General features: G+C 47.1%; 1 protein-coding gene across 2 annotated transcripts in view; it reads left to right on the top strand.

Annotated features, from left to right (window-relative positions):
• The window catches only part of CABLES1 (Cdk5 and Abl enzyme substrate 1), a 102,794-nt gene that overhangs the window by 64,509 nt on the left and 14,435 nt on the right, over positions 1-23,850 (top strand). Inside the window, exons 4-7 of one of the 2 annotated variants that reach the window (XM_055417101.2) lie at positions 3,699-3,776; positions 18,378-18,474; positions 20,371-20,527; positions 21,720-21,823. In XM_055417101.2, the coding sequence (XP_055273076.2) occupies positions 3,699-3,776; positions 18,378-18,474; positions 20,371-20,527; positions 21,720-21,823 (436 nt within the window). The remainder of the gene's footprint in view (positions 1-3,698; positions 3,777-18,377; positions 18,475-20,370; positions 20,528-21,719; positions 21,824-23,850) is intronic. The other variant, XM_088833492.1, reaches the window with a different exon arrangement.

The raw sequence follows: 23,850 nt of genomic DNA, 5'->3' as shown, positions 1-23,850 counted from the left end.
CTCATACCAGAAACACTTTCCTAAGCCCGGAAATGGAGCTACATAAAGAAGAAGATCAGACGGTGTTCCAGCAGTTGAGCACACTCAATGTTTCCTAAGGGTTCAGAAAACATGGTATGTCCAGAGGGAACTCTGCCCGCATGAGCTACAGCCCTGGGGAACTTTTCCGCTTGCTATTTTTTTCCCCTCCAGCAGATGTTTGTATGGAAATGTGATCTTTAATTCCTTAAAGACTCATCTCCCCGGAGTTAATCCCTCTTTTGAAGTCCTAATCTTTTGTGTAATGCTTTTTGGTCATCTTGACTCCAAGTGTTATATGTTACAGATGGAAAATTCTGTGGGCTTCTTGCATGACATCTGGGCCCAGAAGAAGATAACTGTAGCGCTGGAGGGGAAAACACAGTGAATTTCCAAAACCCATTGGAAATGGAGTTTGGCTGTCTTAACATCATTCCAGACAACTAGCATGTGATTTAATTCTTTCACAAATGCACCCAAAGGAGGCAAACAAATCTGACTTTCTTTGTGAGCATCTCAGTTATGATGGACATTGCCCTGATGCTTATAAAGAGCAAAGCTGCAAATTCACGTGAGCCCTCAGGTTCTAGACACAGCAGTTGTCACGTGGGACCCATCTTGAGACTTATGCCATTTGAAGTCACTGGAGCAAGAAACTGTGAAGAGCTGGCCACTTGTTGATACTTGTGTGCTATGGCGAAGACCTCAAGTCCCTCCTTGACTCCAAAAATGTTTTGGGAAACATGTAGGATGTGTTCTTGGGAGCTCTACCGGCTCCTTTCAGCTCTCCAGGGCATGAAGAGTTGCAGATCTGTTTCAGGGTGCCGCGGGTCTCTACTCTGGATTCCTCCTCTGGTCCCTGCCACGAGTGGGCCTCTAGGGGTAGTTGGACCCAGCAATGGAAAGAAGGTGCCCCAAGGTGTTGTCTTCTTTCTTTGCTTCCTTCCTGCCCTCTCCTCCAGCTGCTCAAAAATGGCCAACCAGAGAACCAACCTTCCTGTAATTGATGTGAAGCAATCACCTTGTAGGAGCTAGACTTGACCGGGGCATTAGAATAACAATTTTTTTCTGAATGGGACCCATGCTGCCAGCCTCTTCTGCACCTCGAAGTGAGAATCACACAGCAGTAGTGTGTGATTGAATTAATGTACCATTTAGTTATGGGCACATCCCGGTTGAAACTTTGGAAAGAAGGTTTACATTTATAGTCTGATTTTCTTGTTCAGGCTTCCCTGGTTGTTGAGACAGTAAAGAATCTGCAGGAGACCGGGTTCAATTCTTGGTTTGAGAAGATCCCCTGGAGGAGGGCATGGCAACCCACTCCAGTATTCTTGCTTAGAGAATCCCATGGACCAAGGAGCCTGGTGGGCTATAGTCCATGGGATCGCAGAGTCAGACATGACTGAGCGACTTAGCATGCAGGCACCTAATTGACACTTAATAGGTGTGCATTCGGTCTGCCTGAGTAAGCTTTCTTGGCTCTGTTCTCAGAGCTGTGGCTAGGGTCTGAGTCTGTGATATCTGATGAGAAACATCTCCCTGGAGAAAGGAGAGACAGACTCTGTATCCCTATTCACCTTTGTGAGGCTGCATGTGAGCCTTCAGCTGTCCTTTCTCAACCTTTTGCCTTTAGCAGGCCTGTGTATTTTAGGGTCTGAATCCACAGACTGTTGAGAAAACTTACCTCAACCCGAGAAGGCAGCTCCTGGTAAAAATAATGAGTATTTATTGAGCTCGTGTTATTTGTCTGGCCCTGTTCTGTAGGCTTTGCAATATGGGAACTCATTTACTCTTTACAACATTCCAATGAGATGGCTACTGATTTTTGTGCCATGATTTTGGATGAGGAAGCTATAGAATTAGTGAGCTGCCTGAGGTCACAGAAAGGTGACAGAGCTAGTGTTTGAGGCTGAGGTTGGAGCTTTGGTCCTGCCTTCCCAGTGATGGGGACTCAGGGGCTGCTCTGAAGCACCGCCTTGCCCAGGCTGTGTTTCTGGAGCAGCTGTCAAGTATGGAGAAGAAGCGGGCAGCAAATGTTTAGCAGCACTTTGTGATCAGGATGTTCCTGAAAGTAAAAACAGAGTGGAGGCCACACCATAAAGGGAAGAGTAACTCAGTGAAAGGGGAGGAAATTCTTCCTGGGGGAGGTTACTTGTGAACTAGGTTTTGAAGACTAAATAGAAGTTCACCCAGTGTACTTAGTAAGGCACAACAGTCAGAAGAAATAGCACACAAAGGACAGAGATATGAAATAGCAGGGATTTTTTAAAAGATGAAGAAGGGACTTCTCTGACAGTCCAGTGGTTAAGACTCAGGACTTCCACTGCAGAGGGCACAGGTTCAGTCCCTGGTCGGGGAACTAAGATCCCACCCACATGCATGCTGCTTGACCAAAAAAAAAGTCCCCAACAGGGACCTTATGAAAAAAAAAAGTGAGTGTACTGCAAGTACTTCTATCATGGATGAGTGATAAAGCGCAGGGGAAAATATTGTGTGTTGAGACCAGAGAGGCAAAAGAGCCAGAAAACAAAGGGCCTGGGAAACTGCCATGCCAGGAAAAGTATCAAAGTGTTAGTAACTCAGTCATATCCGACTCTTTGCGACTCTGTGGACTGTAACCCACCAAGCTCCTCTGTCCATGGGATTCTCCAGACAAGAATACTAGAGTGGGTTGCCATTCCATTCTCCAGAGGATCTTCTTGACCCAGGGATTGAACCTGGGTCTCCTGCATTGCAGGCAGATTCTTTACCGTCTAAGTCACCAGGGAAGCCCCATGCCAGGGAACCTGACTTAATTCTGGGCATATAAGCAATTGAATATCATAGTTTTAAAACAAGGTCAAAATACCCAAACCTTGAGTACTACTGCTTTATTCCCTGATAATAATTATTGAAGGAAAAGATATTCAAACTCAGTAAGCTCCATATCTGATGTGTGTTACCATCATGCTGAAGAATGTTGGTTTTTAATCTCCCCCACTGTTTCTCCATTTTTTTCATCAGCAATCCTCTTTGGCAAAAGTTATTCTCAGATGCCAAGATAAGTACTTTGGGGAGGTTTTTTTTTTTAATGTTTTTTTAAGTGCCTTTGATTGCATAAGAGCGTCATGTAGAACTGTTTCCAGTAGTATCTTTTTAGCAGGAATGGAGGCTAAGACTGATTATGTAATTGTTCCCTCAATTTATTCTCAGAACCTAACACGCCGCCAGCATATGAAGAGCCCTGATGATCACAATGGCATCTGAGTGTCTTTCCTGCTCACGGTTTCTGGCACCGTTGCTTTTGCATTGCTCACCGCAAAGTAGAAATTGATGGTTTAAATGTGGCAGGACTGTTCACCCAGCATAGGGCACCCTGGACTCATGGCTCCATCTGCCCCGTGCTGCCCACAGCCAGCCCCTCCCACCAGAAAATGGATTCACGCACATGTGTTCTTTAGCGACCGCCGCCTGGTCTCACTGTGTCAACACCGAAATGAGGGGTGGCAGCATACCTCTGCTGCCCCGAGGTCGCGTTTTTGCGAGCAGAACAGAGTACCGTCTGTCAGAGGAGGTGGCTGGGGGCTGCAGATACTGCTGTGAATTCCACGAATGCTGAATTGCTATAGAATTTTTTTTTTTAATTGAAGACGCTTTGCATTTAGTTTATTTGTGTTTGTTTTTTTATTTTTATTTTTTAGAATAGTCCTTATCAGTGGCAGAAGATCCTTCTGTAGTATATTTTCAGTGCTGCCGTATCGGGACAGTACCCAAGTTGGGTATGTATATGCATGCTTGCTTTGTAACCCTCTGGGCGAACACTTCTGACACCCTGTGTGTGATGTGGCCGTGCTTTACATTTCAAAGAGCTTGCCTTGCCAATTCAGTATTGGTAAATTTGAAAGAAAAAAAAAGTTTCACTTTCTTTTCAGCCAAGAAGCTTCCTTGTTGTTGCTATTTGTGTGTGTGTGTGTGTCTTACCACGTTGCCTGCTGTTTCTAAACCTCTCGCAATACTGTAAGGCAAGGGCAATCTGGGGCCCACCCATCCTGCAGGGCCTCATCAACTTTTGGAGAAAGGTAGGTCAAGAAAGGAATCAGACAAATGGGTGGTATTCCTGCATCCTTGCCCTTGAACCAGGGGCTGGACAGTGACCAGTGAGCTGCAGCAAATATTAAAGCAAAGCAGTATGGGAACAGACCTGTGTGGTTCAGATGGAGGAATGCACGCGTCTCGATCAACAAGCCCCTCCTTTGCTCCAAAAAGAACTAAGTGATGCTCTGTCGTGGCAAAGCCCCGCCTCCTCATTCTGCATCCCCAGACTCCTTTCCACCCCCCACCCTGAGTCTGACTCCTTCGCCCCCTCACCTGTTCACTGCATCCACTGTTTGTCATCAGGGAGCTGCTGGTATTATTTAGGGCAGGACAGGTCCCTGTGGAGGATGACAGAAGCACCGTGAGATGGCAGGTCTGGTTTCTGCAGACCGGATCTGGTATTGCCCTCTGGTCACTGTAACAGTGACACCCGACTGTTGCCCCTTCGGAGGGCATTATGCCCCTGACCATTCACTCCTCTCCCACTCTCTTCCGTGGGCTCTGCCTGGTCATTCCCCGTTCACCGTGACCTTCCCTTCCCTGCCCCACCCGCCCCCCCACAGACCTGTCAGACTTCCGGCCTGTTAAACACTCTGATCTTTATTCTTACTCTACACCAAAACCTCCATCATGCATCTTATTCATGGAATACTGACTATCATTAGTGCTAAGTCGCTTTCAGTCATGTCCGACTCTTTGTGACCCCATGGATTGTAGCCCACCAGGCTCCTCTGTCCTTGGAATTCTCCAGACAAGGATACTGGAGTGGGTTTGCTGTGCCCTCCGTCAGAGAAGGAGATCGAACCTGCATCTCTTATGTCTCCTGCGCTGGCAGGCGGGTTCTTTACCACTAGTGCCACCTTAAGAACAATAATAATCTGTTGTTGTTCAGTCTCTCAGTCATGTCCGACTCTTTGTAACACCACGGACTGCAGCATGCCAGGCTTCCCTGTCTTTCAGTCTCTCCCCGAATTTGCTCAGACTCATGTCCATTGAGTCGATGATGCCATCCAACAATCTCATCCTCTGTTGTCCCCATTCTCCTCCTGCCCTCAATCATCCCTAGTATCAGGATCTTTTCCAATGAGTTAGCTCTTCGGATCAAGTGACCACAGTATTAGAGCTTGAGCATCAGTCCTGCCAGTGAATATTCAGGACTGATCTCCTTTATAATTGACCGGTTTGATCTCCTTGCTGTCCAAGGGGCTCCCAAGAGTCTTCTCCAACACTACAGTTCAAAAGCATCATTTCTTCCTGGACATAAGGGCATTGAGATTTCTCCTTGGGTATCCCCCAGCTAATTCATTAAAGGTCATCTGGTATGGACAATGCGCCAGCTAACACCAGCTCATGTGAGTTCAGTGACAGGGACTGCTCTTCAGCTCCCAAGATAGACTTTTAGAGCTAGAAGGAACTTGGAGACTGTCTAGTCCTGTGGTTTGCAGGATTTTTCTTTTTTAGCTGAAGAAGCCATTCTTCCAATGCAAGTTTACACACAGTACCAATAAATAAAATCCCTAACAGCAGAATTATTCCAGCAAAGTGGGAGTGAGGATGAGACTCCCACTAATGTCCACTCTGTCCCTCATGGCCCCATTAGGGAAACCATAGTCTTTATCCATCCCTCAAGCCAGGGACTCATCAGGTGCATGGGAGAGAGCTGGCTCAGGCTGGAGCCTCAGTCCCAGCAAATTAACCAGCCTTTCTGGGCCCAGGCTTACTTGTCTGTAAAATCAGCTATAATGTCAGCCTCACAGTTTTGAGAACATGAGTGAAAGATTAACATATGAACACTCTGAGTACCCTGCCAGGCTCCAGTAGATACTCATTAAGTGTTAAGTTTGGGAACGTATTTGTCTGGTCACACAGCTACTTCATCACTCTCGAGCTGCCCCTATACGGCAGTTCTCAGTCTTCTTCATGATGAGTTAGCTGGTGCCTACAAACACAAACCCAAGGGATTCATCTGCTCTTGGACTTGCTCTTTGTTTTCCTCATTTGTACATCATTATTTTTAAAAATCAGGACTTCCCTGGTGGTCCAGTGGTTTTAAGAATTCACCTTCCAGTGCGGGGGATGCAGGTTCAATCTCTGGTCAGGGAAGATCCCACATGCCTCAGGGCCACTAAGCCCCAGTGCAGACAAATAAATAAATATTAAAAGGATCCTCGTGGCTCAGTTGGTAAAGAATCTGCCTGCAATGCAGGAGATCTGGGTTTGATCCCAGGGTCAGGAAGATCCCCTGGAGAAGGGAATGGCGACCCACTCCAGTATTCTTGCCTGGAGAATCCCATGGACAGAGGAGCCTGGTGGGCTACAGTTCACAGGGTTGCAAAGAGTCAGACAGAACTGAGCAAATAACACACTTCAAAAAGAAAAAAAAAAAATCTGGAAAGTATATAAAAACAAAAGGAAGATGAAAATTACTGAGCCTCACCTCAAAGCCATCCTGAATATTTTGGTCTGTTTCCTTCCAGTCTTTTTTTTTCCCTCCATTGGAACATGTGCTTGTATGGAATATGACAAGATGATTGTTCTGTTTTGATCTTTCTTGCTGGTGGTAAGAGGCTCTGCCAGATCCCACCTTTCAAAACAAGCTATTGGAAGCTGGTTGCTGAGAAGAGGAACAGATGTTGCCTGTCTTTTTCACTATAACTGAAACATCAAACCTTCCCATAGCTGTAAACACTCTTCTCAGATTAAGCTTGTAAATTATGCCATTTTCTGGGAAGAGTCCCAGCCTTAAACCAGCTCCTCTTCTCTCAACCAATTGCCAAGGCCTGACTGAGTCTAGTTGCTTTTTATCCACATTACTCATGGCCTTCTCTTTCTAGCATGGATTTGTGGTTTGGCTTGGCGACCCTCCACTTATAAAATGAATCGTAAGCAAGATGCCCAACTTTCCTGAGTAGGCAGATCCTACTTGATAAACAGCTCATCCACAGTTCTAAAACCATTGCTCCTCCTCTTGCTTCTCAGTTCCCACCCCATCCTCTGGGCTGGTGTGCCATCACCATGGGAGCTGGAGTGGAAAATCTGGGAGCTGTAAAGGAATCTATGAGTTCAGAATTAGAGAGAGAGGAAATTGTGAAATGGAGAAACAGCTTGGGAGAAAGGCTCCTGCAGTCCTGAGAAGAAAAAGCAAATTCAGAGAGGGAGGTGGAAATAATGCAAACTTGACCTCTTTTAAAATATTATGGAGGGTCAGCCCCAAACCAGGAAACCACAAGAGAAACCCAGCTTCACCTTATGTCTTCACCACCTTTCACCCTCTGAGCTGTTGCTCCTGCAACCATAGCTCTTGCTGGTACTGTTGGGCTAGTTGAGTCACGCTGCAGGCCAGAAGGGCACTGTGTGGGCTAATTGCCATTTATAACATTGCATCAGTAGAGAATGCATTCTGAGTCCAGAGGGCCGACTCGAAAGTTTTTGGATAACAACCCACTGGTGAGTGAGAGATGCAGGCATTGTACTGGGGACCAGTCCGGGGATTGTCCCTGTGCACAAGGGGAGTGACGAGGATGCCCACATACGCTTACTTCCTGAAACATGTGGACATCCGTAGGTATTTCTGTATGTATGATATGTGTGTCTGTGTGTGCTCAGTTTTGTCTGAGTCTTTATGACCCCATGGACTACAGCCTGCCAGTCTCCTCTGTCCATGGGGTTTCCCAAGCAAGAATATTGGAGTGGGTTGCTATTTCCTTTGCCATGGGATCTTCCTGATCCGAGGATCGAACGGGTGTCTCCTTCATTGGCAGGCAGATTCTTTACCACTGAGCCACCTGGGAAGCTTTTATATGTATGGATCCAACCAAAACGAAGTAGGAATGAATCCAATTAACTTGTGATTCAGAGCTGTGTAAGAAGATGACCAAACTAGTGATTCCAGCAGAAACCAGTTTCTGAGATGTGTGTGGGTACAGACTCATTCAGATAACCATACCTGATTGAATGATAGTCACTGGGTTAATTTTATGATAAATGTATCAGAGGGACATCCCTGGTGGTCCAGTGGTTAAGACTTTGCCTCCCAATTCAGGTTCCATCCCTGGTCGGGGAACTAAGATCCCCCATGCCTCTTGGCCAGAAAATCAGAACAAGGAAGCAATATTGTTACAAATTCAATAAAGACTTTAAAAAATATAACAAATGTATCAGAGACCATATGATGAAGAAAATGGCTTCCCAGTGGAGCACAGGTACCTCTGGGGGGCGTGATATAAAATAGCAGCTTCCACATGGTGTTTATGTGCTTAGCTTTTTGGCATTGGGGCATTTCAGATGAGGTCATCCTCTTGGGTCCATTTCCTGAGTTGATCATTTTGTGACACAGAGAACAGCTTCTTCTATTCTTAGAGAGGGCCTCCAAGCCTAAGTGCTGCCTGCCTTGCTCCCGGCCCATCCCCCCTTCCTCCCCACCCATTTTCTCCAAAAACATCTCTTTTCGTTGTGGAAAATTGCACATTCACAAATTGTGTTTATTTCCTCACACCAAGCATATTTCCACACAGAGACAGATTCAGGAATGATCTCATGGGTGAATCATGCTATTACCCCGCTGTTTATAGGCACTGCCTTTAGACAAAGATTTTGGTGTAAGCTGTGTTAAGGTCCCTTCATTGTCTGCCAGTTACCCAAGTAGGGAGGAGGGGTGGTTTATCAATGAAGTGCTGAGTGTGAAAGAGGCTGGACTTCTGGACTAAAAGCTGCTTTGATTTCACTTTTTCCTGTCAGTCCTGGGCATCGTTCCATTGACTAAACTGTGATTTTGTATCGCTGTGCTCTGACAGAAGGGAGCAGGCCCAATCCAAGATGGCGGCTGTACCATATCTGACGAGGTGACAAATGGGACCTCTTAGATGATGATAAATGCTGCATGGTTGAGTTCCAGTGGATGTATGAGCTCTTAATTAAAACGAGCCCACAAGTGGTATTTTCTTTCCTAATCCAGCTTTTCAAGTTTTGCTTTCTGCACCACAAAGCTCTCTCGTTTTTGCAGGATCTGGAAGTCCTGTTAATATTTAATTGGCTTTTAAATTATTTACACATCAATGTTCAACCTGTTGTGATCCTTTAAAGAGCAAGTGCCCAGTGGAGCTCCAGGCTGGCATTCCAAGGTTTTGAGTTTAGAGCACCATGAGTGGAATGACTAGAAACAGAAAGCCATGGAAAACAGTTAATTGACCACAGATACAATTTTTTCCTCTACTTCCCAGGTATTAAGTAGTTAAATCCTTTTTTATTTTAAAAGTAAGAGGAATATTGGTTCATATGCTCCCTAAGGAAAGCGTCTTCACTTGAATTTCTTGTTATCTAGTAGGGAATCTTGTTTGATCAGTTTCATGTAGTATGGCTCAGTGAACTTTAAAAAAGGAAACGAAAGATCATTTTGCCTATTACATAAGATGAAATCAGGAGTTGGCCATTGTGTGGTTAATAGCAACCTGGGTAACCCCCTTTGGGCATCAGAATATCTAGATTGGCCGTCTGCTCTGGCCAGTTGATTTCACAACTGTGCAATCATGTACATTCACTTTACGCCATGGGAGCCAAAGCGAAGACAGAGGTCCAGGGGGTTTCCAGCCGTGGAGCTTTCGGGAGAGCTACATTGAATGACTTCCAGTGCTATCCAGTGAAGGAGGGGTTTATATCCCCCAAAAGAACCAGCCTGTATTTCTGCTCCTTGTTTAAGGGTACAACTGCTGATTGGATGTGTCCCCAAATGCATTTTCATTTTCTGTTTTAGCCTCCCCCCTTCCCCATTCCCCCTCCTTGAACCGGTGGCATCCACTCCCCATCCCCATTGGCCACACATTGTATAAAAAAATCTGTGCTGAGTTTTCAAAGCCTGTTTCAGGCCTACAGCTTCTGCAAAAGTTAACAAACTTGAATAGAATGAGAAATGAGCTCTTGAAGCAAAGTAAGTCCGAGCTGTAGAATCCCCCAGGCCTGTGGAGGAGAAGGAATCAGACCTTTGCATTGTCCGCCGTTTCTTAACTAGTGGTTTCTGTCGGCACATCTGCCCAAATGAGGTTTTCTTCTGTAATCTGATTGTCCCTGTTTGTCTCTGAGTGCACGCAACAGCATTTCAACCTTAATGCATACAATTTGGGACAATATCCACATCTGGTATTTTTGAACCTGGCTCATTCCGTTTTTAGAAGCAGGTAGAACATAAATAAATTGACATTTGAACTCTCGAGATACCTGGGAAAAAAATAATCTCCTAGGCTTTTCAGAGAAATAGAAATGTCCAACTTCAGTTTGCTTTTAATTACTTTCCGCTGCAGTTTTATTATCCAGCTCAGTCTCCTGGTGCTGGAGGGTTAATGCTGGCATTTGAGCTGAAAAGATATTTCTATTTTCATACAGCATTTTGATGAGAATTCAGAAGGATGATCTTAGAAAGAAAACATCAAGATTTTATCACTGCTCCTCTGGGACTTCTGCTTAATTCTTTTCCACTGCTGTTTCTAGAGGACTCTCTTTGGGTAAACCAGCAACATCATTCAGAACTCCTTTCTGAGGTCAACTTCAACCCTTGAATCCCAAAACAGCGGGGCATCAAGGGCCACGGGTCTCTTGCTTGCTTTACACTCACATGTGAGCCCCCAGCAGTTGCTGCGTCTATAAATTAGGAGCCACGATATGAAGTTGCTGTTCATGTGAGTCAGACAGTCAACAGCAATTTCATATGGTTCCTGTTAATGTAGTCATCCCACGGTATCCACAGGGGACTGGTTCCAGGATCTCTGGTGGATATTGAAATCCACAGAAGCTTAAGTCCCTTACGTAAAATGTCATAGTATTTTTGTATAAGCCACACACATCCTCCTGTGTACTTCAAATCATTGCTGTGTATGTGCGTGCTAAGTCTCTGCAGTCATGTCCTACTCTTTGCAACGCTGTGGACTGTAACCCACCAAGTTCTTCTGTCCATGGGGTTCTCCAGGCAAAAATAACTGGAGTGGGTTTCCATTCCCTTCACCAGAGGTTCTTCCTGACCCAGGAATCGAACCCTTGTCTCCAGCATCTCCAGTACTGGCAGGTGGGTTCTTTACCACTAGCACCACCTGGGAAGCCCCTTGAATCATCGCTGCTGCTGCTGCTGCTGCTGCTAAGTCGCTTCAGTCATGTCCAACTCTGTGCGACCCCATAGACAGCAGCCCACCAGGCTCCCCCGTCCCTGGGATTCTCCAGGCAAGAACACTGGAGTGGGTTGATGTCTAGGTCACTATAATACCTAGTACAATGTGAATGCTATGTAGATAGTTGCCAGCACTCAGCAAATTCAAGTTTTGCTTTTTGGAACTTTTTGGATTTTTTTCCAAATATTTTTGCTCCAAGGTTGGTTGCATCCATGGATGCAGAACCTGGGGTATGGAGGGTTGACTGTATATGGTTTCAGCAACTCTTAGAAGAGTACTTAGCTAAGGCACCTCAGGAAGTTTGTCAGCCTCTTCATAAAAGATGTGTTGTTTAAGATCCCACGAGGCTCAATATGAACAAATTCAAAAGCTGTTAAAGAGGTGACGTTATTGACATAGATGAGATGTGTTTCATTTTCCATGCACACATGGCTGTGTAAGTGGATGCATATATGTGGGCCCTCTTAATTCAGTCCCACCAAAACGGCAGTCCTGAAGTTAGTGACAACCTCTTCCTGAAAATGAGGCAGAAAAAATGAACAAGTGTGCCCTCAGACGCCACCTTGAAGCAGTCAATTTTTTTTAGAGCAGTTGTGATATTTATAACCATGTCAGTGAAGTTTCTGAAATGTGAACATAGCCAATATTGGTGTAGCAGCTTCAGTCTGCAAGAAATGTCTTTTTAGTTAATAGACATAATATAAACTCCCTTCTAGAAAACTGGCAGGAAGTTCAGACTTAATTATCACTGGGCACCACCCTTCTCCTCTCCAGGATGCACGAAGGACCTGGAATGCTGTGAACTCGGGGAGCGCCGTTGCTCATTGTCCTTTGTGTGCCCTGGCATCACCAAAACCCCCACTGCCATGCCCCCTGTCCGCACAGCCCCTCAGGGCAAAAGGATGTGCCACTCTATGCCTTGTATAGGATGTGAATTTTTATCTCAGCCGGGAGCTCTGTTCCTGGGGTGCTGATGGGGTGCAGGGCATGGGTCCCCTGTGACCGTGGGCATCACACTCCTCATTTCTTCCCCACTGAGGGTAGATCTGCTGCACTGGCTCCATCCACAGGGTCCTGCTTCTCTCCCATTCACTCTGGGGCTCCTAACACGGACTCTTCTGTGAGCTGGGGCCTGGGTCGGAGACATCCCTGGAGACAATGGGCAGTAAGTGGCCAGGCCACCTCGGGAAGGCTGACTTACTAATCCCGTACCGTAGTCACACATGGCTATTTAAATTTTAACCAAAAGTAAGAATTCAGTTCGTCAACTGGTCACACTGCAAGTGCTCCATTGCCACGTGTGGCTCGTGCCTGCCCTGCGGGATGGCTCAGATGGAGGACCGTCCATCACTGAGGGAGATTCTGTTGGACTGTAATGAGCAGCATGTGTTTTCTCAGCAGCCGTCAAGGGTGGACGCACTCTTCTCCTGTCTCACTTTTATTCTCAGCGTGCCGCAGTTATCTAGAAAGTAGAATGATACAGGTGAAGCGCCAGGGTGGAAAGTGGTGGCTGTGGTACGCAGGGGGCACAGTAATTCTCCAGAGATGGGTTTCTGTGGTCAGGGGTGGTAGAGTTTTGCCCATAGAGCTCTCTCTTCTATGTGGTCCAAAGTGTCTGTGAGGCACCTGGATAGGCTAACAACCCCTGTTCCTTTAAATTTTTAATAATTTTATTCATTTACTTATGATTGTGCTGGGTCTTTGTTCTCTAGTTGCGGCGAGTGGGGGCCACTCTTCCTTATAATGCACGGGCTTCTCATTGAGGTGGCTCCTCCTTGTTGCGGAGCACAGGCTCCAGGGCACACGGGCTTCAGTAGTTGCAGCACATGGGCCCCGTAGTTGAGGCTCGCGGGCTGCAGAGCACTGACTCTGAAGTTGTGGCGTGCAGGCTCAGTTGCCCCACAGCATATGAAATCTTCCCGGACCAGCGATCGAACCTGTGTCCCCGGCACTGGCAAGTGAATTCTTATCTGCTCTACCCCCAGGGAAGTCCTCCCTGTGCCTTTTAAACCGGGCTTGGGGTTTATCTCATGGAGAGAAGTCTCACATTTCATGGGCACTTAAAGTATAATTTTTGTTATGGCTCCATTTCTCACAAGAGAGAAGTCAAGAAGGGGAGCGTGTGGGAGCACGGAGGGACTTCCCTAGTGGTCCAGTGGTTAAGACTTTGCTTTCCAATGCAGGGGACATGGGTTTCATCTCTGATTGGGGAGGTAGGATCCCACATACCACTAGCTGCTGCCAAATTTTTTTTAAAAAAAGAAGAAGGGGAGTGTGGAGTAAAAGTGGCTGGTTTGGTTCTGCGAACTGGGATCTGTGCTTCCAGCATCGAGGGGCCAGTTGGCAAAGGCAGGGCTGCCCCGGGGAAGCACTGAGCCTGGGAGCAAATTGAGACAGATGGAAGGGGGCACAGTGGAAAAACACCCACCATCTGTGCCATCTTTATGAACCAACAAGGAGTCAGCTGACCTCCGCTCAGCAAACACTTCTTTAAGCATCTTTACACATCAGACACTAGGTAGACAGGATGCAGACATGGATTGAGACTCTGTTCCTGCCTACAGCCAACTCTCCATGTAGGAGCAATCTTTTTTTTTTTTTTTAACTTAAAACTCTTTTAAGTTTTTAAGATTTATTTTTAATTGAAGGATGATTCCGTTACAGCATTGTGTTGGTTTCTGCCAAACATCAACATGAATCAGCCATAGATATGCATATGTCCCCTCCCTCTTGACTCTCCCTCCCCTCTCCCTCCCCAACTCAACCCTCTAGGTTGTTACAGAGCCCTGGTTTGAGTTCGCTGAGTCATACAGCAAATTCTCATTGGCTGCCTATTTTACATATGGTGATGTGTGTTTCCTTTATACTCTCTCCATAATCCCAACCTCTCCTTCCTCCCCACCCCCACCACCGTGTCCATACGTCTATTCTCTATGTCTGTGTCCAGGAGCATTCTTAATAGGGACCTATTTGAATATGCCTTATTTCTTTTAATCTTCTCATCCCATAAAGATATTTCCTGCTCTTGTATTAGTTTCAGTCCTAAGTAACATTCTCCATCTGGGTGAAGTGGAAACAAGGAGACAGCTGTCTAGGAGCTGGGAATTTGAGGCACATGCTTGCTGGGTTAGACTTTGGGAAAGCAGTAAGTCTGAGGAAGTGTGTTGTGGGTCCTTTAACAAAATACAGGTTCTGCTTCTTTGTGCCAGCTCACCTCCTGGTCTTCCACCGCTGGGCCACTCCATCCTTTCCCACCACAGCTATTTTTGCCTCTTGTTCTGGTGCTTGCTCTGAAGGCATTTCCCTTTTTAGGGCCTTTATGCAGTCATCATCTTCATCCTTAATTGCTTGAGGAAATCTTCTGAGAGTTGCCCCCAGTGGCTCATGTAGGATTCAAGGCAACTGTGCACATGGTCTCCGGGGAACCTGAGGTTCTCGTGGTCTTGCTGAGCCCTGCTCTGCTCCAGCCAGCCCACCTGGTCCTTCCAGCTTGGATTTGAGGTCAATAACTGGGAAGCGGGGCTCTCTGTTGGCGTCGCATGTTCATAAGGTGATGTGACTTAAATCAGCCTGGCCCTCAGAGCCCTCAGGGAGTGTGGTCCCCAGCAGATGAGACACCCAAGGTGGACTCAGCCACCTCTCCAGAGCACTTCTATGACTCAGAATATTTGAGGGGCTTTCAGTGGGCTTCCCTGGTGGTTCAGACAGTAAAAAAATCTGCCTGCAGTGCAGAAGACCTGAGTTCCATCCCTGGATCGAGAAGATCCCTTGGAGAAGGGAACGGCTGGCTGCCCACTCCATTCTTGCCTGGAGAATTCCATGGACAGAGGAGCCTGGCAGGCTACAGTCCACGGGGTTGCAAAGATTCAGACACGACTGAGCGACCAACACTCATTCTCAGTAGCAAGCTAATTGCAATTACTTTGTATGTGGTTTATCTGGTGTCTCAGATGGTAAAGAGTATGCCTGCAATGCAGGAGACCCAGGTTTGATCCCTGGGTCGGGAAGATCCCCTGGAGAAGGAAATGGCAACCCACCCCAGTATTCCTGCCTGGGAAATCCCATGGACGGAGGAGCCTGGTGGGCTATAGTCCATGGGGTTGCAAACACAACTGAGCAACTAACACTTTCACTTTCAATGGGGTAATATGCACCTTCAGACTAAGTGTTTACAATTCTTCTGTTCAGTACTGTCCTAAAGGGGTGAGTTTGATGTTTGGAAGTACTTGAAGTCATTTACAGTCAAACCTGGTCAGTGGGGAGAGAGGTTAGGACACTGACTGAAGTGGTAAGTGTTCAAGATTGAAATAATTACATACATATAAAAGAATCGGAAAAAGAGTGGATATGTGTATATGTGTAACTGATTCGCTTTGCTGTACAGCTGAAACTAATACAACTTTGTAAATCAACTATACTCCAATAAAAAAGTTTTTTAAAGAAAAAATTTATATATATATGGTGGCTCAGATGGTGAAGAAGCCGCCTGCATGGCAGGAGACCAAGGTTCGATCCCTGGGTCGGGAAGATCCCCTGGGGAAGGAAATGGCAACCCACTCCAGTATTCTTGCCTAGAGAATTCCATGGGCAGAGGAGCCTGATGGGCTATACAGTCCACGGGGTAAAGTCATGTCGGATTCTGTGACCCCGTGGACTGTATATAAATATATTAGTGTATACACTAATATACACTAATATATATATACACACTAATATATTGAAGAAGGAAATGGCAACCCACTCCAGTATTCTTGCCTGGAGAATCCCAGGGACAGAGGAGCCTGGTGGGCTGCCATCTATGGGGTCGCACAGAGTTGGACATGACTGAAGTGACTTAGCAGCAGCAGCAGCAATATATATATTATATACTGTTTATCATATATAATATATATATTAGTGTATATGCTAGTATATAATATAATTATATATTTATATATTTTATAAATATATAAATTGCAATTTATATATTTATTTATAAAATATATTTGTAAATATATAATTATAATTATATATAATTAGTGTATACACTGAAATATATACACTAATATATATATACACACACTAATATATATATACTAATATATATATGCATGCACACATATATACACATGCACTATATATATAAGTATAAAGTTTGAAGACTGGGATGGGTTGGTTGGTCTTTTCTTTCTGCATGATGTTAGTGTGGATTCCAAAAGGGGCTGCAGAGACCTTTTGATCTGGGCAGAACCATGGCCTCCCAAGGAGACTACCTTAGAAAGTGCAGTACTTCCTAGATGTAGGTCTTGGGTGTTTCTTTTGAAAACGGTCATCAATCAGATAGGATTAGGGTGCCAGTCCATGCCTGGAATGCCCATAGACAAGGATGATTGCTCAACAAAGTGAAAAGATACTTTTTTTTCCCTCCTAGAAGGTGGGAGGGACGGCCTCTTGTCTTTCTTCCCCACCACACCCTGGGCTCTCGTTCTCCCTTCCCGTGATTCCTTCACCTTTGGCCTGGAGAGTCTGGCCTTTACATGGTGTTTATTCTTGCTTAGGTTGTAGGAGACGTCTCAGAATGTGGCGGTCCCCTCCGGGCCACAAGGCACGAATGCTGCCGGCCTAGGGCAGCCTTGACTAACAAGGCTGCGTGTGGAGCCCAGCTGGAAGAGGGAGCTTCCAAACTCAGTTCCAATCCGAATCACCGGGGAGTATTTAAAACTCAAGCCGACCAGGTTACGCCCCATTCAACTGAATCAGAATGAACATCTGGGGATGGGGACCAGACACCATACAGGCACACCTCGTTTTATTGTACTTCACAGACACTGCTTTTTTTTTTCCTTTTACGGATTGAAAGTTTGTGGCAGTCTGCATTGTCAGATGATGGTTAGCATTTGTTAGCAGTATTTTTTTAATTAAGGCTTGTACATTGGTGGTTTGTTTGTTTTTTTTTTAGATATAATGCTATTGCAAACTTTATAGACAAAAGTGCAAACATAACTTTTATATGCACTGGGAGACCAAACAATTTGTGTGACTCGCTTTGTTGCAATATTTGTGTTGTTGGGGTCATCTGGAACTGAACCTGCAGAACCTCTGAGATGTGCCTGTAGTTTGTCAAAGATCTCAGGCAATTCTAATACGCAGTGAAAGTCTGAGAGCTCCTGTAAGGGGGGGATTGGCCTTGAAAATGTGAACAGTTAACTGTGAGCAGAGCCACAGCCAGACCCAGGGAAGAATGCTGCACGAAATGCTGTACTGGACACAAAACCAGTGTCTACAGCCCACTGTCAGCGGGGAAACTTGGCGAGACAGTTACTTGCACTGGGCCTCATTTTTCTCATCTGTAAAATGGGATAATATTAGAAACACATGTCCTACAGGGTGATCTTAAAGAGTGGAAAGGAGAATGTGTGAAAGTAAATTAGGAAGTGCTTGCTGGTAGTAGTGGCGTAAGTGTTAGTTGCTCAGTCACGTCCAACTCTGCGATCCTACGGACTGTAGACTGCCAGGCTCCTCAGCCCTTGGGATTCTCCAGGCAAGAATTCTGGAGTGGACTGCCATTCGCTTCTCCAGAGGATCTTCCTGACCCAGGAATCGAACCCAGGTCGCTTGTGTTGCAGGCAGATTCTTTACCATTTGAGGGACACGGAAGACCTTGCTGGTAGTACTAGACATCATTCTTTTATAGAGATAGCCATTGTCTGAGTGGCCTGGTAAGGTCGCTGGGGTGGCTGTTGTGGCATTAGTTCCTTCATTACTAGTAGTAAAGCTGAGAACTGTTTAGGGTAAGAATTTCTTCCTCCTCTCTAATACGGGGGTGGCAAGGAGAGGTGACCTCCCCTGGCTTGCTGTTAGCTAGCCATTTAAGAGCCGACGGCCTTGCTGAGCAGGCAGGGACTTTGGTAATTCCACTGGCTACTGAGCCTGACTCTCATCTTCAGGCTCTCTGTTCAGTTGAATTTCATTATATCAAAGTGGGTGGAACTACCGAGAAGCCCCGAAAGAGGGACAAAGAGAGGATCCCATCAGGCACAGCGGGGCCTCCTCCGTCATTATTGTCAGAGTGACTCTGGTGTTCCGACAGTAAACATCTCCGTGGCTCCTTCAGGTGCAAACAGAAGCATCTTTATCCTTGGCTTGTCCCTGCAGGGATTTGAAGCTGGATGGAGGGAGACAATCAGCGGGAGCCGTGAGCCTGAAGGAGATCATCGGCCTGGAAGGTGTGGAGCTGGGTGCCGACGGGAAGGTAAGGCCGCCTGGCTCCCAGACCTCCGGCTTGTGCGACAGACACCACAGGGGTCAGGAAGCACCCTTGGGCTGGAAAACCTGATGTGGGGCACAGCCTGGGAGTGTGAGTGACGCCAGTCCAGAAGGAAGGGTTAGTCGCTCAGTCGTGTCCTACTCTTTGCGACCCCCATGGACTGTAGCCCACCAGTCTCCTCTGTCCCTGCGATTCTCCAGGCCAGAATACTGGAGTGGATTGCCATGCTCTTCTCCAGGATATCTTCTTGACTCAGGGATGGAACCCAGGTCTCCCGCATTGCAGGCAGATTCTTTACCATCTGAGCCACCAGGGAAGTCCCCTATCCAGGTGTGCAGATGGGTTAAATAGCAGCCCAACTGTTTCTCCATGAATGCCCATCCTGACTAGTCCAGTCACCCACTCTTATCCTCGGGGGGTATGTTCCAAGAACCCCCAGTGGATGCCGGAAACCTTGGGTAGGGCAGAACCCTATATATTCTCTGTTTTGCCTTATACCTACATACCGCTGATAAAGCTTACTTTTTAAATAAGGCACAGTGAGAGACTATCCGAATTGTCCTTTGTCACTGCTTTGTGCTTTGGGGCCATTAATAAGTAAAATAATGCTTGAACATGAGCCCTGTGATGCCATGATAATCAATCTGATAACCGAGACGGCTACTCCCTGACAAGAAAGAGGTGGGATCGCCAGACAAAGGGATGGTTCATGTCCCGGGCAGGACGGCGCTAGATTTCATCATACTGCTCTGACTGACTCACAATTTAAAGCTGAGGAATTACTTCTAGAATTTTCCATGTCGTTTTTTTGGGCCATGAGTAACGAACTGTGAGTGAGGGGGAACTGCTTTATCTTGCATAAACACACATGCATGTGCCTGGATGGAGTGGCGGATGGTCTGAACAGTATTAACTGTGGTGCGTAGCAATCCCGCTGCCAGTGTTTAGGGACTTTCCAGGCTTCCTCAGTGACTGAGTGGTAAAGAGTCCTCCTGTAATGAAGGAAACGTGAGTTCGATCCCTGGGTCGGGAAGATCCCCTGGAGGAGGGCATGGCAACCCACTCCAGTATTCTTGCCTGGAGAATCCCATGGACAGAGGAGCCTGGCGGGCTACAGTCTATTGGGTCGCAAAGAGTCAGACACGACTGAAACGACTTACACGCGCGTGTGCTGCACCCGACTGGCGTCATGAGCCACATCGCTGCCAAGCAGGTGTAAAGAAAAACACGTGTTGCAGCTTCATTCCTAAAGACCGAGTGTTCACAGGGGAAGGAAGGAGGATGGAGTGAGATGAGCACCATAGATACAGCATCTGCCAGGGGAACGGGGGAGGGCAGAGCCCTTATCAGAGACTCTTGGGGCCTGATCTTCTGGAATTCTACCCGTGGTGGATTAAACAAAGCATTGCAACATGTGCCTTCTGAGTTAGAAAACCTCCCAGCAGCTTCAGAGATGGTCCCGTGCTGTCAGACACACGAATATCTCTGCCCGATAACATGAATAATCATGCTGAGTTGGATAAATTAAAACTAGGATGGCCTCAAGTCAGTCTAGTTTAGGTTTTGGCACAAACATGTGCAAAAACAAATTTCATTTTTCAGATCTTGGATTTTAGAATTGCCCAGCTATGAGACTGTGGACCTAAACTTGGTCAGAATGCAAACCTCACATTCAGTTCAGTTCAGTCAGTCGTGTCCGACTCTTTGTGACCCCATGGACTGCAAGTACGCCAGGCTTCTCTGTCCATCACCAACTCCTGGAGTTTGCTGAAACTCATGTCCATCAAGTCAGTGGTACCATCCATCCAACCATCTCATCCTCTGTCATCCCCTTCATTGCCGGGGGTTAATCACTGACCTGTTTTTGTCTTCATCTTTTAGACTGTTTCTTACACCCAGTTTCTGTTGCCCACGAATGCCTTTGGAACACGGAGAAACACCTTAGACTCCACGTCCTCCTTCTCCCAGCTCCGTACCCTGAGCCACCGCAGCCTCTCCATCGGCCGGGCGAGCAGCACCCAGGGGAGCCTCGACACGGGTAAGCTGGGGTCTGGCCGCAGGAGGTACCTCAGTGGACAGCATGGATTGGGTCTCCTTGTGTGCATTGGTGGATGGGCAGGCTCTTGACCAGGCCACAGGGAAAGTTCTCTAATAAGAGGCCTCAGTCACCAGCCTCTAAGCTTCCACAAGAAGACATGCCCAGACCACCTTGCAGAGAGGCCTGGCTCCCTGACTTCTTTCTGCCTCTTAGCTCCTCATCTCTCCACTTACCTGCTTCTTACCTACATTCTCCTAGTGCTCAAGTTTGACCTTTCAGGCCTTTCCTGGTGGTCCAGTGGCTGAGACTCTGCTCTCCCAATGCAGGGTACCCAGGTTTGATCCTTGGTCAGGGAACTAGATTCCACATGCTGCAACTTAAAGATCCTATAAGTCACAGCTAAGACCTGGTGCAGCCAAATAAATGGGTTGTTTTTTTTTTTAAGTTGGCCTTTTTTCAAATAATTGGACCATAAATGAACAGTCAGGTGTGAAAACTCCCTTAGTGATTCTCACAGCAGGTGAGCTTACTCAGCCGCTGACAGAAGACTCCAGCTTCTCCTGTACAAGCCTTTGTGGGAATTGACACAGAGAAAAATGCTTTATGAGGCAGGATTCTTTCCACTCTCAGAGAAATTCCAGGTGAACGTGAAGTTCCTCAGGCCCGTCCAGGTGCTGTTCGGCCTCCTCCAGTCACTGACTGCTGTTTGCACTGGTATCTGCTCTGGTTTGCGTGCATTCAGACCCCCAGAGCCTGCCCAGAATTATTCACACCGAACATGCTTCTCACATGCGATAACTTGAGGCTCATTCGATCTGTAGGTTTAGAAAATGAGCCTTTTCCGTGCCTTGTTTTGCAATCTGTGAGTGTTCACAACATTCATGCTTATGAGGTTTTGTGCTCTGCCAGGTCAGGGAGATTAATATATAATTTTCTTTAATGGAAAAAATGTCAGAATGTGAAGTGTTTGATGAACTCCTTTGCCCAGGGCAGGGAGGGGTGGTGGGCACACGGGTGGGACACACTTCATTGGCATGCAGAGACATCTACTGATGGTCAGAGCAAGCGATGTAACTGGGCTCAGAAACCTGAAACCAGCCTTTCTACCATTGAACTTCGTACCAGGCATTCGCCCGGCCACTTCTGTCTCGGGAGGTCAGGTTCCTATTTATCATTTTGCATTGATCCTCAGGTAGTGACCTGGGAGACTTTATGGACTATGACCCAAATCTCCTGGATGACCCCCAGTGGCCTTGCGGCAAGCACAAGCGAGTTCTCATCTTCCCTTCGTACATGGTGAGTGGTGGTGGAGGGATGGTCAGGGAGCTGACCCCCTCAGCCTCCTGGGGAACTCGGAGGTGCCATGCTGTTCCTGGGGTAGGGGCTTTCAAACACTGCTCCACATGGTTCTTCTCGACGACCACCCGCCCCCACTTGCCCAGGTGGGTCACTCAGGGAAGGACCAGCACATGCATCATATCCAGGATTCTTCCGGCCATCTGGCGCAAGCACACCCCTTTAGAGGGCATGAGATGGCTGAGTGGCCCGTGTGTGTGAACGCTGCCGGCTCAGGGTGGAACCGCACCTCTGAGGTTGCATGTCCATGAACCCCGATGGGTAGGGGACGACCAGCCCAGCCCATCACAGGCAGTGCTGAGTTCAAGTTCAGCTCGCTGGGGTTCCTTGGTGACCATAGGCCGCTGTCCACGCTCTGAGCAAACATTTGGCACCAGGCTCTGGATGACAGAGTCATCTCCTGGGAAAGTGAAAGTAGGACAATGTGGGTGTTAAATGCAAAACCTTTCCTTGCTGTTTTTGTTTCATGGGCTCTTCCTGTTTTTCCCTTTGGGTGATTCGGTTTCTGTTCTTGGCTGACCACCGTTTCCCACCACTGTAGCCGCTGGGTCTCCAGATACTCGTGGGGCCTGATGGGGTCCCGTGTGCTTTCCCTGACTCAGAGGTGGGCAGAGCCCAGGGTATTGCAGGAGGAGGGGAGCCAGGCTTTGTGGGAACTTTCGCCCATGTCAGGCCTGCCATGTGTGCCTCCAGGTGGAGCACAGACCCAGGATACCCCCACCACCCCCTGCCAGGCTCAGATGGGTGGGTACAGCTAAAAACATCCAGCTCTGGTTCCCTTCTCACCCCCAGCCAGGCCTGATGTCAAAAACCCTGGCCCCAGGAGTGGGTAGAGGATCCTTTCTCTGTTCTAGGCTGTTACGTCTGCAGAGGCCAGAGTCAGACCCCAGCCCATGCACTCACTGTTAAGTTTATCGTTAGCAGCGGAAGCCCCCACCCCCACCCCCACCCCCCAGCCTGTCCATCTGGCCAGCATCTGGCAAGTAGCTGACGTCAGAAAAGCACCAGGCAGAACTCAAGCCTGCATTGATACTTTCAACATAGATCCTCTTGTATTAATAATTTGACAAACAGCTCAGAGATCATTCTAAAATGCTATACTGAGCCAGGATAAATTGACAAAGGCATCTTGTTTAAAATTGCCCCGGCTACTCTCTGCCATCCTTACTCTCCAACTCTTAACACAAAAGGCAAAACCAGGGGCAGGTATGATTATTTCTTTCCTATGACCTATTGGCTCAGACGGCAAAGAAATTGCATACAAGAGACATGGGTTCCATCCCTGAGTTGGGAAGATCCCTGGAGAAAGGAATGGCAACCCACTCCAGTATTCTGGCCTGGAGAATTCCATGGACTGTATAGTCCATGGGGTCACAAACAGTGGAATACGACTGAGTGACTTTCACTCCTTTTATAGGTCTGGGCTTCCCTGGTGGCTCAGATGGTAAAGAATCTGCCTGCAGTGCAGGAGACCCGGGTTTAATTCCTGGATCAGGAAGATCCCCTGGAGAAGGAAGCAGCCCACTCCAATATTCTTCCCATGGACAAAGGAGCCTAGTGGGCTACAGTCCATGGGGTCCCAAAGAGTTGGTCGCAACTGAGCGAATTTTACTTTTATAGGTCTGGTGTCTGGCCAGTGTGGTTCTGATATTTTGTTTTTCTTTAAATGATTTAATTGTGAGCTTTGAGGTTCTGGTCTACAGTCTATGTGGGCACACCTGTGCACACAGATCATTTCCCCTCTCCTGGACAGTGTCTTAGATGACCTTCCAGGTCAGCATATATTAACACGTCCTACCCACGTTTTATGATCCCAAGTGGGTCATTTTTCAGTTCACCGCATTGAGTCTGTAGCCTGCGCTTCCTGTAACCATTTTTTTAGGAAATGAAATTGCTCGTGAGCTGCACTTGCCTGGTCAGGTTCATAAGACCTATATGTCTTTCTGATCTGGCCACAGATATTGATA

This window comes from Moschus berezovskii, chromosome 28 (assembly GCF_049115385.1).
Source record: "Moschus berezovskii isolate FMDL1 chromosome 28, NW_MosBer_1.0, whole genome shotgun sequence".
Classification (NCBI taxonomy): Eukaryota; Metazoa; Chordata; class Mammalia; order Artiodactyla; family Moschidae; genus Moschus; species Moschus berezovskii.
The sequence above is the reverse complement of the archived record's forward strand: the minus strand, read 5'-3'. Positions and strand labels throughout refer to the sequence as shown.